Source organism: Chiroxiphia lanceolata, chromosome Z (assembly GCF_009829145.1).
Source record: "Chiroxiphia lanceolata isolate bChiLan1 chromosome Z, bChiLan1.pri, whole genome shotgun sequence".
Lineage (NCBI taxonomy): Eukaryota > Metazoa > Chordata > Aves > Passeriformes > Pipridae > Chiroxiphia > Chiroxiphia lanceolata.
Genome location: NC_045671.1, coordinates 33,380,002 through 33,396,199, shown reverse-complemented (window position 1 = coordinate 33,396,199; position 16,198 = coordinate 33,380,002). Strand labels below are relative to the sequence as shown.

General features: G+C 39.4%; 1 protein-coding gene across 3 annotated transcripts in view; it reads right to left on the bottom strand.

Moving 5' to 3' along the window:
- The window catches only part of DENND4C (DENN domain containing 4C), a 69,853-nt gene extending 56,010 nt beyond the window's left edge, over window positions 1-13,843 (bottom strand). The window contains exon 1 of one of the 3 annotated variants that reach the window (XM_032676080.1): window positions 13,624-13,843. Coding sequence is in view for 1 of the 3 variants with exons in the window: in XM_032676079.1 (XP_032531970.1) it covers window positions 833-869 (37 nt within the window). In the remaining 2 variants the exon portion in view is untranslated. Of the gene's footprint in view, window positions 1-832; window positions 894-13,183; window positions 13,254-13,623 lie in introns of those variants that run through there. The other 2 variants (XM_032676081.1, XM_032676079.1) reach the window with 2 other exon arrangements.
- Window positions 13,844-16,198: the final 2,355 nt, after the last annotated feature.

Below are 16,198 nucleotides of genomic sequence, written 5' to 3'. Positions count from 1 at the left end.
TTAATAGACAAGGGAACAAACATATTGTAAGTTTATCACAGCAAATTTTCCCAAGAATAACTTCAAAAGCTATTGTCCTATATTTTCCACAAGCAGATTTTTGTACATCGCAAGACTAACAGAAAAACTCAACACTTAGAAAATATTGAGATTTTTATTGTAACATGCTATACCCTTTCAGGGGGAAAAAAAAATCTAAAAGTAAAAAGTGTTACCTTCATGTTGCACAATGACAATGCAGGATACATTGAAAAAAAAGCCAACATAAAAGTCAAACAAAAGACCTTGTTTTTAAAGTCTATAAAGATACTTCAGTATAAGCCAAATAAACTGAAAACAACAATTGGAATTCTGTTTAAAGAATATGAGCAATACTGTTTGAGGAATCACAAACCTCAGTGTCCATATGGATCCATAAGGGATGGTGATAATTTTGTAACTATTTGCTAATTGTATTACACAGCAACAGAAAGAACACAGTGAAGGTGGTTCTCAATGTTAACTGTATGTAATAAATCCGAATGACTGCTCTTGTTCTGATTGCCTCAAATTTTGTCTCTCTTTAACTGGATTTCAAGACATGGAAGTTAATAGTTGAAATCACTTAGAAAAGTAATCAGGAATGCAATCCTGGACTATACTTGGCAATCAAAACTTTAGATTGTTTGTTGGTGGTTTTTTAAATACAAAATACAGTTATGATTCTAACTCACTTATGTATCCACACAGGCTCATATGTACAACAAAAGTGCAAAGACAGCCACCAGTACTACCATTTAACAACCAACACAGTGCAGTTGGCAGTTCTGTTTTCTTGTCCATTCCAGCATACATGCACTATTACTGCTCACATCAGTGTGCTTGTCCATGTCACAGTCACTTTTAAACAAATCCATTTCTACTAAGGGAAGTGTGCAATTGCAGCTTACACATTTCACTTGCACAGCAGAAATCAGATCTTGCCTGTGCATCAAAGGTAAATTAAAATTACTACAGAACGGAACATTACAAACTATTCAGCAAAGTTAAGTGAGTTCAGATGAAACAAGGTGGTTATCAAACAGTTCAGGCGTCACTTGCAACACACAGGAAAGTTACACAGACATCTATATGTGAGTTCTCTGAAGCACATTTTACAATGTGTAAGAATATGAAGTGTATACAGCACCACCACCACCCCACATACACACACTTATACACACACCACAGCAAAAGACAAGGTAACGTAACATTACTTCAAGCACACCATTAGCACTGAACAGGATTAAAACAGAAAAAAAAAAAAAAGGACAACAAACTATTAGCCACAGACAGTCAACAGCAAGAGAAAAAGAAGTATTAGAAATCTTTCTTTTTTCAGATTGCATCTCACATTGTTGTGATTTGTCATGAAAATTATTTAATGAAGTAACAGTTACAGTCCCTTGATTAAATCACATGAGTATTAGAAAAACCAGAGTTGCAAAAACAGCTTCACAGACATGCAATGTCCACCTTCTACTTGTCTTAACACAACCAGCTGTGGAACAAGAATAGCTGGATGTCACAAGCATTTTGGTCTGAACATGCATATATGCAAATATAGAACCATTCCCTCCTAGAAGTTTTCAGGTAAACATTTGAGAATGTAATAGTTGCACAAATGAAACAGCTTACAACCTACAAGTTGATTATCTTATAGAGGTCTCTAACATTGGAAAAATAAACTTAAGGATAAGGTGGAAGACAAAATGAGATGGCTTTCATGAGTTATTTGAACTTCATCCAGAAAGCAAGTTGTATCAAGGTCCTGTACTGAATATAATCTAAAATGGCTTTTTGTGTCAGATAGCCAAATTGTTGCAAATTTTCATAGATGCAAAGAAAACAATGTTGACTTTGCACTGGCTGTTTGTGTACCAGACTGTTTCCTGACAGCATATGAACACAAAAATCAGGCACAAAATGAAGGTAATCAACTTGGTGGGAAAGTTTTCTAAAGCATTCCAAACAGATCAGGGCACTGAAGTAGGAAATGAGAAGAAATATCACAGCAAATCACCTCAGGTAAGTGATTCCCATGGAAGCAAAGGCACCAAGCCTAGAAATAATTTGATGAAATAGTAGGGGGATTTTTGCCTCCACCTGTACAAAAAACAGTTCTGAGCAACAGAATTTTGCAAACGGTGAATGTTTGAGAACAAGGTCACTTCTGCTTTAAGCTTCTGATATGTCATACACAGTTCTACAGCTAATACTGAAAACCAGACTGCATTTTATAAATTGACTAAATAAATAAATCTTAACTATCAAATTAGCAGACATACTTAGCACCCAAAGACCGAAGGCTAAAACACCACAGGTGTGAAATCAAGAGATCTTTCTCACATATTTAATTATCACCACAATTACTAAAGACAACCACAATTTTTTGAAACTCAACTACAACAGGTATTTGGTGTCTCTCTTTGGGGATTTGTTACTAACATTTTCATGAGAGCCACTAACAAATACACCATTCAGATGGCAGGAAACAGGAAGAGAAAATATTCTCCCAGTGTAGATTTCCTTTTTAATTTCAAACCATGGATTTTAAATGATGCAATAGTGTGCATCACAGAAGAGGAGGCAGTGATGAAATGAACTGATTTTCCAAATCCAGTATTGTAATAACTGATAATTAGATAGCAATAAATCTCTAGTTTTCTCAGTCATATACAGTTTGCCACTTAAGCATCAATTTTGTTACTGATTTTTTCAGACATGTTTTAGAAAAAATGGAGAACACTTCCCCCTTAAAAAAAATATATTATTGTTCCCCATTACCTTTAATTTTTTTTTTGCATTTTCTATGTTTTCCTGTCCTGTGTGCAATTCCTTAGATTTCTAGAGCAAAGATTATCAAAGGAAGTGAGGAAACTAGCTCCAAATTTATTCAGAAAAGATTCAAAACCAGACTACTAACAATTTAAGATTCTGTTTTAGGAAGCAGAGCTGTACATTTAGTCTGATTTATTCTGTCAGCAAAACCAGTTACCACTGATACAAAACAGTGGGGCAATGATGTGATGATATAAATGCCTGTAGCAAACATAACAAAGCTTTCAGAAGCAAACTTTTGTGATAGCAACTTGAACAGCTACTTATGAATTCACTGAAAATGTCACTAAGTTAATGGACACTGTAATCCAGGAAGCTCAGGACTATGAAAATTTTTCAGTCAGAAAAATTCTAAGTGGAGGAAAAAACAAAACAAAACACAAACAAAACAAAAAACCCCAATCAACCAAGCAAACAAAACCCCCCAAAAAAACAAACAAAAAACACACCACCACCAAAAAAAACCCCACTTCCACCACCCCCCCCCCAAAAAAAACCACTGCCAAAAAAGCCCAAACAAACAAAAATGCCCCCAAAACCCTAAATCCAAAAAATACCCAACCTACTCTGGACTATCCAGACTAACTCTACTATATTATTATTCAACACTTAAAATTTTCCTATTATACAGTAATTTCAAGTTGTCCAATGGTATAAAAATTGGAGCAGTTATAGACATGTGAGGCCAAAAAGCAAATTCTGAACTGACCTATGCAGTCTCAACAAGCAACTGGAATCAATGAAGGTAAGTTTGGTACCAGTAAATTAAGTTCTATTGCCAAGGATAGGAAGCAGAAATGGAAAAGATGTGAGACAGGAAGAATGATAATCAGCAAGCAGTCCAGCTACACTCATTTAATAAACCAGTTTAATCTTGTTTCATCAGTGTTGTACCCAAACTGTTTGTTCACATAACAGAAAACAGTTCAAGAGAGAAAATTTATTAACAACAACAACATAGTCCTCAGAGTAAGAAAAATACTTTATAAAATGCACTTACTGCCCCAGCTAAAAGCTTTAAAGGTTAGCTATGTTCAGTATTATGTAATGAGTGAAACATCTGCTGCCCTGGAAACATTCTCTGTTAGAGAACTCTTTCTGTAATTGGAAACTCCTTTGGAAAAAAGCCAAATATAGTAGCCTGAAACAAAAACAAAACAGTGAAAGAAAAGTCAAGAGACAAAAGTCCAGTGATTAAATTCCTTCTGGGAGCCCAGATCTTCTAGATTGCTTTTTGTACGTTTTTTGGTGCCCTTTTTTGCTCAGGGTGAGGGTGGACTATGTTTTGGTTTTGAGAGGTCAAAGGAGAGAAGAAAGAATATTGTTTCAAATCTGAGAAGTTACTCAAAGTAAGCTGTAAGAGTCTGAGATATTTTCATTCTTGTTGCTCTCTCTACTAAGCATTGAAATAGTTAACATTGAAAATATTTTGCTAGAATCATCATGGATAGAGATTTGCCTGATCACAGAATCATTACACTTAATTTTTGCTAGCCATCTACAATATAATCAGCCGTAAGTTGCTTGAAATTATCTTCTAAGGGCTCCACAAATCCATAGTGAAAAACTCACTCACTGTTTTTGAGGAATATGATTTTCCTCATTTTTATCTTTTGGTAAAAAAAACTCTGCAGGAAGACACTATTCTTCTCTGTAGGTCTCTTCACTGACAAACCCACCAAACACAGGCTGCTTCACGGACAGGTTCAGAGCCTTGCAGCCTATCCTCACCTCACTGAACTCTTTCCATGGCTATCAAGAGGATGACTCCCACTTCTGGTTGGCCTATGATACCAGCCTCAAACCACTTGTTTCATGTCAGCATTTTCATTCTTTCTCATCTGCTTTTCAAGCTTGAGGGGAGCTTATTAACACTTCAGAAGTCTTTTAATCCTCTTGCCAACTCCTCATTAAGAAACTCTCTTGTGCCAAGATGTCTTAAAATTAAGTCCAAACCACACACTTGACAGCAGCTCGAATATTCATGCTTTTGGTCTTACACTGCAGCAGTGAGAATTTTATGGGAGGAACTGTCTTTTTGTTCTTTCTACTGCACCAGCACACCACAATCTTGATCTGCAGCACATTTCTGCAGTGAGGGTTTGCGTTAGCACATCTGCAGAAGATTTGGAAAGAGGCTAGACCTAGGAGTCTAGAGCACTCACTGCATAGGTCACTTGCAATGAAGCTACCACAAACATAAAAAATGCATAAAGACCTTAGGTAGGAATATGGTTCCTGAAAACTTATGCCTTCAGCTTTCGTAAGTATTTTTGTACTGTCAAATGTTTAGCTAAATTTTCTAAAGACAAGCTCTTAGTGTCTACACTACTCTCCCCATTCCTGGAAAATCTGACTTGTATTTTTTTTTCTTTTCTCTTAAAATTTTCAGCCACTTCTGAGACAAACAAGACATCTGATGTTTACATAGAAACTTAGCAAAAACCAGGAAATCTTTTTTCTCTTCAAATTCCATAATATGTGTAAAGAAACTCATGTTTCCAGCCCTTAAAAGCCCTTCGTTACCAACTCTTGCTTCCTGCTGTGCTCACTTATATTTCTGAATATATATATATATTCAGGAGAACTAAACACCTGAATCCATTAAATCCCATATTTCAGTATTCTTAATGTACATTAAATTGAGCTCATCAGAATATTAAAATGGTGTGTAATGCAAGAACTTCTGAAGAAAATAATCACAAAAGATAATATATTAAAAAGGTACTACTTATACAGACGTAAGTATCAATACATATTTTCCTCAAACATGAAAAAAGCTATCAAGGGATGGCAAGCTTGAGATTCTCTTCACGAAGTCCTATCACACACACGAGATGTGATAATTGTGAAGTCTAATGTTACATCTATTTTGAGCTTTCTTATTATATCACCACATGACACTCAAAATATCTATACTGTATTACTCAACGCACTGTGGAGTTGTCAGACAAAACACTTACAGGGAACCTGATTTTCTGGGATAAACTACACAGACTTTAGCCAGTAAAAGAAGTGCTTAAGTTAAATCATCACTAGGAGTATACCATCCATTTCTGTCATAATTTAACACGTGCATTTGTCTTCCTATTTAAAATATTCTTTATGCATGCTTTTATGTATTTTTTGTTGTTTGGATCCATAATATTTTTAGTGATTTATTAATATGTTTAAAATAAAAAACTGTTTCCTAAAGCAGGCCATGAAAATTGTGGATATAATTCACAATTGTTAGCATTCCTATTTCCAATTTAACCATTTAGAAATGGATTGATTCAATTTACTTAGAGAACTGATCTCAGATTTTTCCAAATTGTTTCCAAATCCCAAGATTTGATCCCACATGACTTACAGAACAGCACAGTCCTAGTGCTCAGTTGCTGTGGCACGCACAAAACATTTGAGACCCCCTACATTCATTTGTCTGCATAAGGTAGAGGGCAATTCATAATTTCTACTTTTGGGGAAAAAAAAAAAAAAGAAAAAAAAAGAAAAAGAGAAAACACAAACCAAAAAAAACCAAACAAAACCTAAAGCAAAACAGTAACAATACACCTATGCCAGCCCTCACAATCTTCTCCCAAGTATACATTAGTATACATAGTTTTCCTCCATGGATACTGCTCCACTTTACTGTGCACTTTAACATTCTACTGGCTCTTGGAAGAGGTAGGTGGGATGATAGTCATGTTGTCAGAGGATCTACCTTAGAGGTGGGCTACCATCATTCAATCCCTGCTTAAAAGAAAGGGCATCACACTGTCCTCTATGACATAGTTTTAATCCTTTACTTTTTTTTTTTTTTAATTTCCTTCTTCCTTTGCCAGGTCTAGTGCACTATCAATATTCCACACAGACAAGCAGAGTAGAGATATAAATGGAAATATTAGTTTTGCACTTAACAACCTGGACAACTTAAATGCAAAGTATTTCAGCTCACATATTTAATCCAGAAAGCATACCAGCTAAGGGTAAGATTTCAAAAAAGGTACAAGAGACAATTAGACATTTTAGGCTCAAAACAGTTTCCCTTCTCAGACTTGTGCATCACCTGACTACTAATATAACTCGAAAAACATTTTAATAGTACAGTAGTGACTTAGTAAATAATATCTTTTATTCCTAGTAGAATCAGATGGATCAAAGAGACTAAGAAGGAGAGGTTTTGAGATTAACAGTGCACATACACTGTACAACTGAATCACAGAAGAAAGAAGAAAAGCTGTAAATATCTTTATACAGGATTTGTTCTGTTTTCTTTAAAATAAACTGAAATGTCACATTAGTCATTACATTCATGGTGAATGAGTCATCATAACCCAAAAGAACTTCAGGCTTTCACACATCTTACAAGTAGATGTCTACAAAAAAAGTTCAAAGGAAAAATGCAGCAAAGTATATACATCAGAGTTTGAAACGACACTGCCTTTTAAGAAGGCAAAGGTCACATACTGTGCCTTTTTTCAAAGGTAAACTTGCTACTTGATCTACCCAATCCCGAACAACATATTCCTTTTATTATAAGGTTTGGTCCTAGAACTGTACTAGCATAGCCAGAAGCCCACAAAAGAATTCTGCTCTTCAGAGACATACAGGTGTTCTGGTAGAAGTCGCTTTGTAAGTATACCACTGCTAGCAAAACCAATTTTTTGTTTGCAAAGTCTGTTCTATTTGTGACTTGAGATTTTTTTATGCCAGTACAACTCCAAGTTTGCCTGTTTTTTTTATTAGTAGTGGAAAACTTCAGCAATATGTTTATACTATATGCACAAACATAATGAACAGTCCAGGGTACAGGGAGAATTACTACTTACTTACTGCTAAGGCATAACAAAAAGGGAAAAGGAAAAAAAAAAGCTAAGTATAGATGCATCTCCAAGGTCATGCAAGAATTTAAGGTCAGAAGAAACTCAAGTCTTTCACTGATGATTCTAACTGCAAGAATTCTCTTTAAGTCAAATAAATATTGTACAGGAGACATGTAGACTTGCTTTTTCTGGTTTCATCACAATTTTGAGAAAACAGGAACATATTTATGCTGTTAGGAAATTTGATCTTTTATGTCCTGCTTATCTTTTAATACTCAGAACTGAAAAGAAACTTGGATATGAACAGTAAGAGACATACTGCTCCCAATCATTAGCAAACCACATCTATACATCACAGTGGTTTGTGACTTACAAAGCTTAAATAAAATTATTTGTACTCTTCCTTCTCCTGCAAGATCCAAATTTTACTCATAAATGTATGTGACATCTGTTCAGAAAACCAAACTTAACCTCCCAGAAAACCAAACTTATCCTTCCCAGATTTCTTCCATTGGAACTGGAAGAGGAGCTTCAATGATAATTGAGAGCACTAAAGTCAGGCTTTCATTGGGAATTAGCCCTTAAAACATAAATGGTGGATAACAGGGGAAGAAGGAAACCTAGAAACATGAGTTCCCCTAGGCTAAAATTAACTTCTGTCAATACCGCTCTTCAGTCACATCTTTCGTGGTTTCAGAACCTTGGCAAGACCCGTATGTTTTACATACATTAAACATTTCTCAGGTTATCCACATCCTTGCAAGCATCTCCTCTGTCAGAGACACAGCTTATTTTTTAGGACTCGTTTTAAGGAAACCTGCAGAAGACATTATCTATGCCCCCCAAAAAACTCCACCTTGGCATACGTAAGTTCATACTACCTCCAAACACAACAGTCTTCTGCCACTTGCATCTAGATACCCAGCAGTTTACATTCTCATTACGCTAATTACTTAAAATACTGTTGCGAGATTTCAAGCTAAAGAAAATAAAGGCATAGGTACAAATTACTCTGTAGTCTAGGCATACTGCTGCTGGTATTTCCAAGGATGGCTGACTGATCAGCTATTGAGAACTGGCCGTACCAGTTTTCAGATTTTTGCGATAGGCCTATGCGATGATTAGAGTAACCAACTGAATAATCTGTTGCTGTGACTCAGCAGTTTACCTTATTGCTCCTTTCTGTAACTTTCTGTTAGACTGAGATGGATATCCCATAGAAGCTTCAGGGCTTAACTACACACCTATAGATGCCTTGAGTTCTCCATTTTCCTGAAACATTAATTAAGTGCTTGAACTTCTTTTTCTTCATATGCTGCTCCTATGTAGCTGTTCTTTAGTTGTGGCTCTTTCTTCCAACTTTTATCCCTTTTTATGCACACTTTTATTCCTTCCTAAAGCAGAATATACACATTACAGCAGGAGGATATTTTACTCACAAGACTTACACCTATGTCAGGTTTCTTATCCAGGTGACAGTATAGCTTCTTCACCAGATAATAGCAAAGAAGGCTGGAGCCATGTTATGTGACACCAGGAACAGCAGCAGAGGGTTGCTCAACAGGGAAGGAAAAAAAAAACCTTCTTGCTTTCACCAGTCACAATGCCTCAACACTGCAAAGACTTGCAAAAGGGAAGAGTAGCACTGAAGAATTCATCAGTAGCTAGACTTCAGCTTACGCATTATTAATCAAAGGTTGTACTTAATTACAAAGGCAAAAGCAATCACTCAAATATACAGGTTCAGAAAGAAAGCAAAAACATGGTGTTCTTTGACCCTTTGGTGATAGTTTTGTGGTTGAGCTGCAATGTGTTCACAAATGGAAAACACTTCCATTTCAAGATGAAGCTTCTACTGCTTTGGAGACTTGCAATTGTAATCTCAGCTTTTGCTGCCAGAACTGAACAACTTGATTTGCAAGTTAATCCTCGATTTACACTATTTTTAATATTTTTAGGCAGAAAAACACATACTTGTAAAGCACCAAGTCTCCTTAAAGAGGTTTTTGAGAGTAAAAGTAAGGAACTGAAGTGACACCAAATATGAAGACAAAAGCAGAGTAGAGGAAAACTGGCTCACTGCATTTAACTGAAACAAAGCAAATGGAATGTTTAATGACATGCAAGCCAACATTCACCAAGAACTCATGGGTACATTTTTACTGTTCTCTATATCAACAATCTTGAGTTTGCTGTTCTTAAAAAAAAAAGAAAAACAACAACAAAAAAAATCACGGGCATAAACAGAGAACATAATTATAATCTTAGTAATTCTGAACACTGTTTTCAAGTTTCCTGTCTATCAAAGCAAACAGTAAACATAAGGACCACATTTATACCCTGAAGCACAGTGTAACTGTATTCCTAAAACTTGAGAATAAATCTGCACGCTCATATTTTGTGACGGAGCACTCACAAGAATAACTCACAAGAACATGAAACAGTCACATTTCACCAGAAGTCATAGTCCAGAAACAGCCTTGAATTAAGTCACTTCAGTTCTAATAACCATTTGCACAGAGGTCAGAGTTGTGAGCCTTTTATCTCCATAAATTTGCAGAATGAAAACATTCCCATTATAATCATGGGGATTTAGTATTTTCAACACCACTACCTTTTTTAATGGATGGGAAATAAGCAGTATCACATTTCTGTACAACCAAGGGCAACAACTTCGAGAGAGGGACAATTTCTGTAGCAAACCGGAAGTTCAAAAGCAGATAAAAAAAATCCCAGAACTTCAGTTTACCATCTGAAACACTACAGGAGGAAAGCAGGTCTCATGATGCCCAGTGGAGCACACTGATTTTCATTTTACAGATTTGAATAAGCAGTATGGTCAACTACCTGGCAAGGCACACAGGAAGCAATTTAGGACTATGATACCCAAGAACTATTTTATAGGTCACGTACACCAAGGCCTTTGATATCTTGAATTTTATTCAAGAAAGCAGTATGCTGAAGGTGGGCAAACCTTGCCTTGGGATGACTAGCAAGCACAGGAAAAAAAAAGTTCTATCAGATAACCTTCTACACTGCAATCTACCATTAAACAAAAAGATGCAACATTTAGAGCTTATAGGCGCTTTTTATTGTCATTTCAGTTAGAAGGGCATGAAACCCTTCTAAGTAAGAAGATCACCAAACATGCTAGCCTTTATAAATACTGCTCTGTGCTGATAACCTGCCATTGAAATCTACCTGAAAGCATAACAGTAAGACATAACAGTCAAATGACTACTATTTCCTCTTATAACTTTGCCAATATACCTATCCTATCTCATTCTACCGAGTCTTTTCTCCTATTGTATTTTTAAGTAAACCCAGAGAGTGCATCAAGATGCACATTTGAACATATTTGTCCTTAAAGCATATTGAGGCTGAATTCCAAACTCAATTCTCTACTGGTCAAATACAGACCTAAGAAAGAACTAAGCTTAAAAAGGTACCATTTCAAGCACTATATTTCGACAATACGTATTTCACTGCCACTCCAGACAAGAATTCAATACACGTTGAGTCAGATGAATGTTATCCATACCAACAGTTAATATTCCAGTTTTGCTCGAGTTTTTTTTTTGTTTGTTTTAATGAAAACCATGTAAACATCGATCGGAAAGAAATCGCACACACGATCTTCATATAAGCAAACAAATATGTAAGACGTATTCAAGAAGATGTCACTACTTTACTTCGGGCTATGGAGAGGCCAACCTTAACCTATGAATAAACAGCCAAATGTAACATTATACTTATCCATAGGTATTTAAGAAAATGCCCATCTTAATTTGTAAGATCTCTTTTTTTAAAAAGATCCAATTATTGAGAGTTTAGCAGTTAATAGGCATCAAGCTGTGCTAGTAACTGTTTTAATACAGAAGTCAGAAGTCATGTAGACAAACATTTCTGGTTTCTACTGAACTTTTTCCTTGCACTTCTCAAGACAGAAATGCATTATTAGCATTTAATATCCACTGGAATGGTAAAAGCAGTCAATTCTTAAAAAAAAATTCTTAAAAAAGACAGTCACATTTATAATAAAAGCATTCTCAAACTATCTAACGCTTTTGGGTTTTTTTACTTTGTGTCCTTTGAAATATGGCTAGTATGGTTAGTAACCTGGTTAATCACTTAAGTTTGGTCATGACTGCTTTTCACAAAAAAATACAAATACGAATTCTGTAATTTTCCAAACAGATATGAAGTAGTTTGCAATCCATCATTATTTTTTCCCCAAAGAACAGAACATTTACTGCCTCAACTCCTAACATGCCACTTAAAAAGAGAGATGTAAAAACTTTTACTAACTTCGTGTTTAGTCCACACAAAGAAATAGCCAATGAAACTAACAGCAAATAATTTTCTTTTTACTAACATGTCCGTACTCAAAGGTATCTTGGTTAAAAACTTCATAGTAATCTAAGAAAATATTAGCGATGTCACACTAACACAGCTTGCAGAAAAAAAAGAAAGATCAAATATCCTGTTTGTTTACAGGCTATGCCTTCATGCAGACACCAAAGCTTAGCCACAGGCATTATTAATATCAACACAACAGTCCATGTCTGCCATATGTTTGATCATCATGGCTGGGCTTCGGGAACGAATATTTGGGAAGGGCTCTACCCACGTTTGTTGCAAGTGCATTGGTGGCTAAAAGGGCCAATATGAGACAGGCATGACCGGCTGCAAAAGGCACAGCAGAAAGACTCCTTAGATGGTATATTCTGCAAGGCACGATTCTTTCTGCGTTGTCTTTTCTCCTCAAGGGTGATCCTGCGTGCTTTCTCAAAAGCATCAGCAGCGTTATAGATGGTGTGTCTCCAGGCCTCGTGACTGGAGGCCAGAGTAGACCAGTTATGATGATCAATATGTTTGAACTTAACAGTAAAAGACTACAGCATTAAAAAAACTGGTATAGATGAGACATTAAATTTAGATTTTATAAAATGTTCAGTTTTCACACGTTTTCTAAGATTGCAGCATCAACGATTATGTTAAATTGTGCTCTGAAAACTTTGAAAGACTGTGTTTGACATTAACAGCAAAGTTAATCAGCTTAGATCATATTTAAAGCTTCTGTGACTATTACTTTTCACTGTTTGACAGACGAAGGCATATCACCAGATCCTGTCATTACACAGATTATATGGTCGTGCAGTAAAGACACATCAGATATCCTCAGATGATAGTATAGGTTGATTAAAAGTTACGGCTTTAGCTCTTCCTTTTGTCAAATCTGCAGAACTTTACGTTTCTTACTGATACGATCAATTACGGCGTGACTATGACCTACGGTGCCTTTATCGCCAGGGTGGAGGATGGGGAGGGGAGGGACTGCCCCTGCTCTTCAAACACCCTTCCCACAGCCACGGCACCGCCGCTGACGGTCTCCATTTCCCCACAGACCCCCGTAAGGGTTAAACACGCTGACGCCGGAGCTCAGGGGAGGAGTCGGGGTATGGAGAGGGAGAGAAAAATGGAGAAATAAAGAAGGCAGCTGCCCGGGGACTCACCTGCAGCGGCTGCCACCTGCGCAGCCGGAGAGCCCCGCTCTCCCTCGGGCGGCCGCGGCCAACGGGAGCAAGGAAAATAACCATTATCATGATAATAATTAAAGTGAAAAAGCCCGGAAAGCGTCTCCGCCCCTGCCGGCCCGCGCGGTGCGGGGTAAGGACGATCCCTGGCACGAAAGCTCTGCTGGGGCAGAGCAGGAGCCCTTCTCAGGCAGCTCGGCGCCGGGGAACACCCCGAACCCCCTGCCTGTCCAGCGAGGAGGGAATTTTCCTCCCGACGCGTTCAGGAGAAGGCCGAGGAGTAGCGTGGAGAAGAGGAGTCCCCCGCCGGAGCCCCGTGCTCTGCGACAGGGGCGGTGGGAGGCGGGCGAGGCGCCGGGTCCAGCGCCGGCTCCTCGCCTGTCAGGCCCCCTCCGTCCGCTCCCTCCCGCCCCTCTCACCTGCCGCCGGCCCGCACGCCGACAGCTGCCCCTCGTACGCGCCAGCAGAGGGGGCGCTCCCTGCCCCGAGCTTTTTCCCGCGCCCGCCGCTTCCTCAGGGACTGCCAGACACGCCACCGCTCCTGTTTAGAGAGGAAGCGGCCACCATGTTACTTTCTCCCCCTCCAACGCCTACAGGCTGGTCCAGGGCCCGCCCCGAAAGGAGGCGGTGGCGCCGGGGCCGGGAAGCCGTGCTGCTGCGGCCAGGGGGCGCCGGCGGGAGCAGCTGGAGTAGCCTGTGGTCTGGTCCCGCCTACCGGGCACCTGTGGCGGGGAGGCGGAGTGGCTGGCCCGGGATACCCCTTCAGGCAGGTAGCGAGGTGTGGATTACTCGGGGTGCCTGTGCGCCCGCTGCGGCTTCTGTGAGGGTGTTGGGTTGTACCAGGAAAAAAGTAATGGCAGAAAGGGAACTCGGTATGGCAGAGAATTACAGAAGATTGTGAGTTGGAAGGGACCCACAAGGATCATCAAGTCCAACTCAGCCCTGCACAGCACCATCCCCAAGAGTCACACCATGTGCCCGAGAGCGTTGTCCAAACACTTCTTGAGCTCTGTCAGGCTTGGTGCTGTGACCACTTCCCTGGAGAGCCTGTTCCAGTGCCCAACAACCCTCTGGATGAAGAACATTTTTTTAATATCCAGCCTAGACCTCCCCTGCAGGCCATTCCCTTGGGTTCTGTCACTGGTCACCACAGAGAAGAACTTAGTGTTTGCTCCTCCTCCTCCCCTCATGAGGAAGTTTTGACTGCAATGAAGTCTCCCCTCAGTCTCCTTTCTCCAGGCTGAACAGACCAAAGTGACCTCAGCTGCTCCTCGAACGGCTATGGTCGTCTCAGCCACCTATCCAGATGAGACTGTGCATTTCATAGGTGACTCTCATTAACCAAATAGTGCTCGTCGCATTTTCTGGAATATATAAAAGTGTGAGGGGATAGACAGGCTCAGAGGGGCTTGCCTTGGGTAAAAGGAAGGTGATGGATATAGTTTTTCTATATTTTAGTGAGGCTTTTGATGCTATCCCTTGCAGCATCTTCCTGGACGAGTTGTCCACGCATGAGAGGAGAAGGTTCACACTGCTCTGGGTAAAGAATTGGCTGAAGGGCAGAGATCTAAGGGTTGTAGTGTATGGGGCTACGTCTGGCTGGTGATGGGTCACCAGCAATGTTCCTCAGGGTTCAATTTTAGGACCAATACTATTCAACATTTTTATCCATGATCTGGATGCAGGAGTTGAAACCATGATTAGTATGTTTGCTGATGATACTAAACTGGAAGGTGCTGTTGATTCTCTTGAGGGACAAGAGGTCTTGTGGAGCGATATGGATAGATTGGAGCATTGAGAAATACTCAGTGGCATGACATCTAACAAGAACAAATACCAGATTCAGCATCTGGTACGGAGTAGCCCTGGACACAAGTACAGGCTGGGAGAGGAGTGGTTGGAGAGCAGTCCTGCAAAAAGGGATCTGAGATGCTGATTGGCAGCAGCTCAGTGTGAGTCAGTAGGGTGTCCAAGCAGCAAGGAGAGCAAACCCCATCAGACAGAGCATCACCAGCTGGCCAAAAGAGAGGATCATCCCACTGTATTCAGCATTGTTGCAGCTTCACCCTGGGTCCTGTGTGCAGTGCTGGGCCCCACAATTTAAAAAGGGTGGGAAGGTCCCTGAATGTGTCCAGAGGAGGGATAAAAAAACTGGTGAAAGGCCTGGAAGCAGTGTCCTGTGAGGAGTGGCTGAGGTCTCTGGCTTTGTCTAGTTTGGAGAAAAGGAGTTTGAGAGGTGACCTCATTGGACTTTTCAGGTTCCTGAGAAAAGGAAGTAGCGAGGGAGATGCTGATCTCTTCTCTCTGGGACCCAGAAACATGATGCATGGGAATGGCTCAAAGCCGCACCAGGGGAGGTTTAGAGTGGACGTTAGGAAGCATTTATTTACTGAGAGGGTGGTGAAACACTGGAATTGACTCCTTAAAGAAGTGATCAGTGCCCCAAACCTGTCACCAAGAGGCTTTTTTATGGTGCCCTCAATAGGGGGGAGTCTAACTTTTAGTCAGCCTGGAAGTGGTCAGGCAGTTGGACTAAATGATCAATGTAGGTCACTTCCAATAGGAACTATTCTATTCTATTCTACCCTAAGGTGTCTTCCTTTCTGGCTGCAGATTTCTATTACCTCTTGGCAACTCTGACATCCATCAGACATTCCACTGTGTCAGTTCTATTCACTAACCCATTAGGAAACTCAAGGGGTGTTTTAATGTGTTCATTTTTTTCCTGAATTTTTGAGTTGAATAAGATACCCTAAAAAGTCACTGAGCAGCAGATCTGTCATAAAAAATGAGATAACCATCCTTTTGGTAGCACTTAGTTACTATATTGCATTCCACTTATCCAAAGGAAAGAATGAGGCCAAGAAAAAGGCAGCTAATTTATGTATTTTTGAACCTCTTTCACCCAGAGAGGCTGGCTCTCATCCTTGCATCTAAAATAATAGTGGGGTTTTTTTCCTGGAATACCATAACTTTCTTGATCCATTCTGCCAT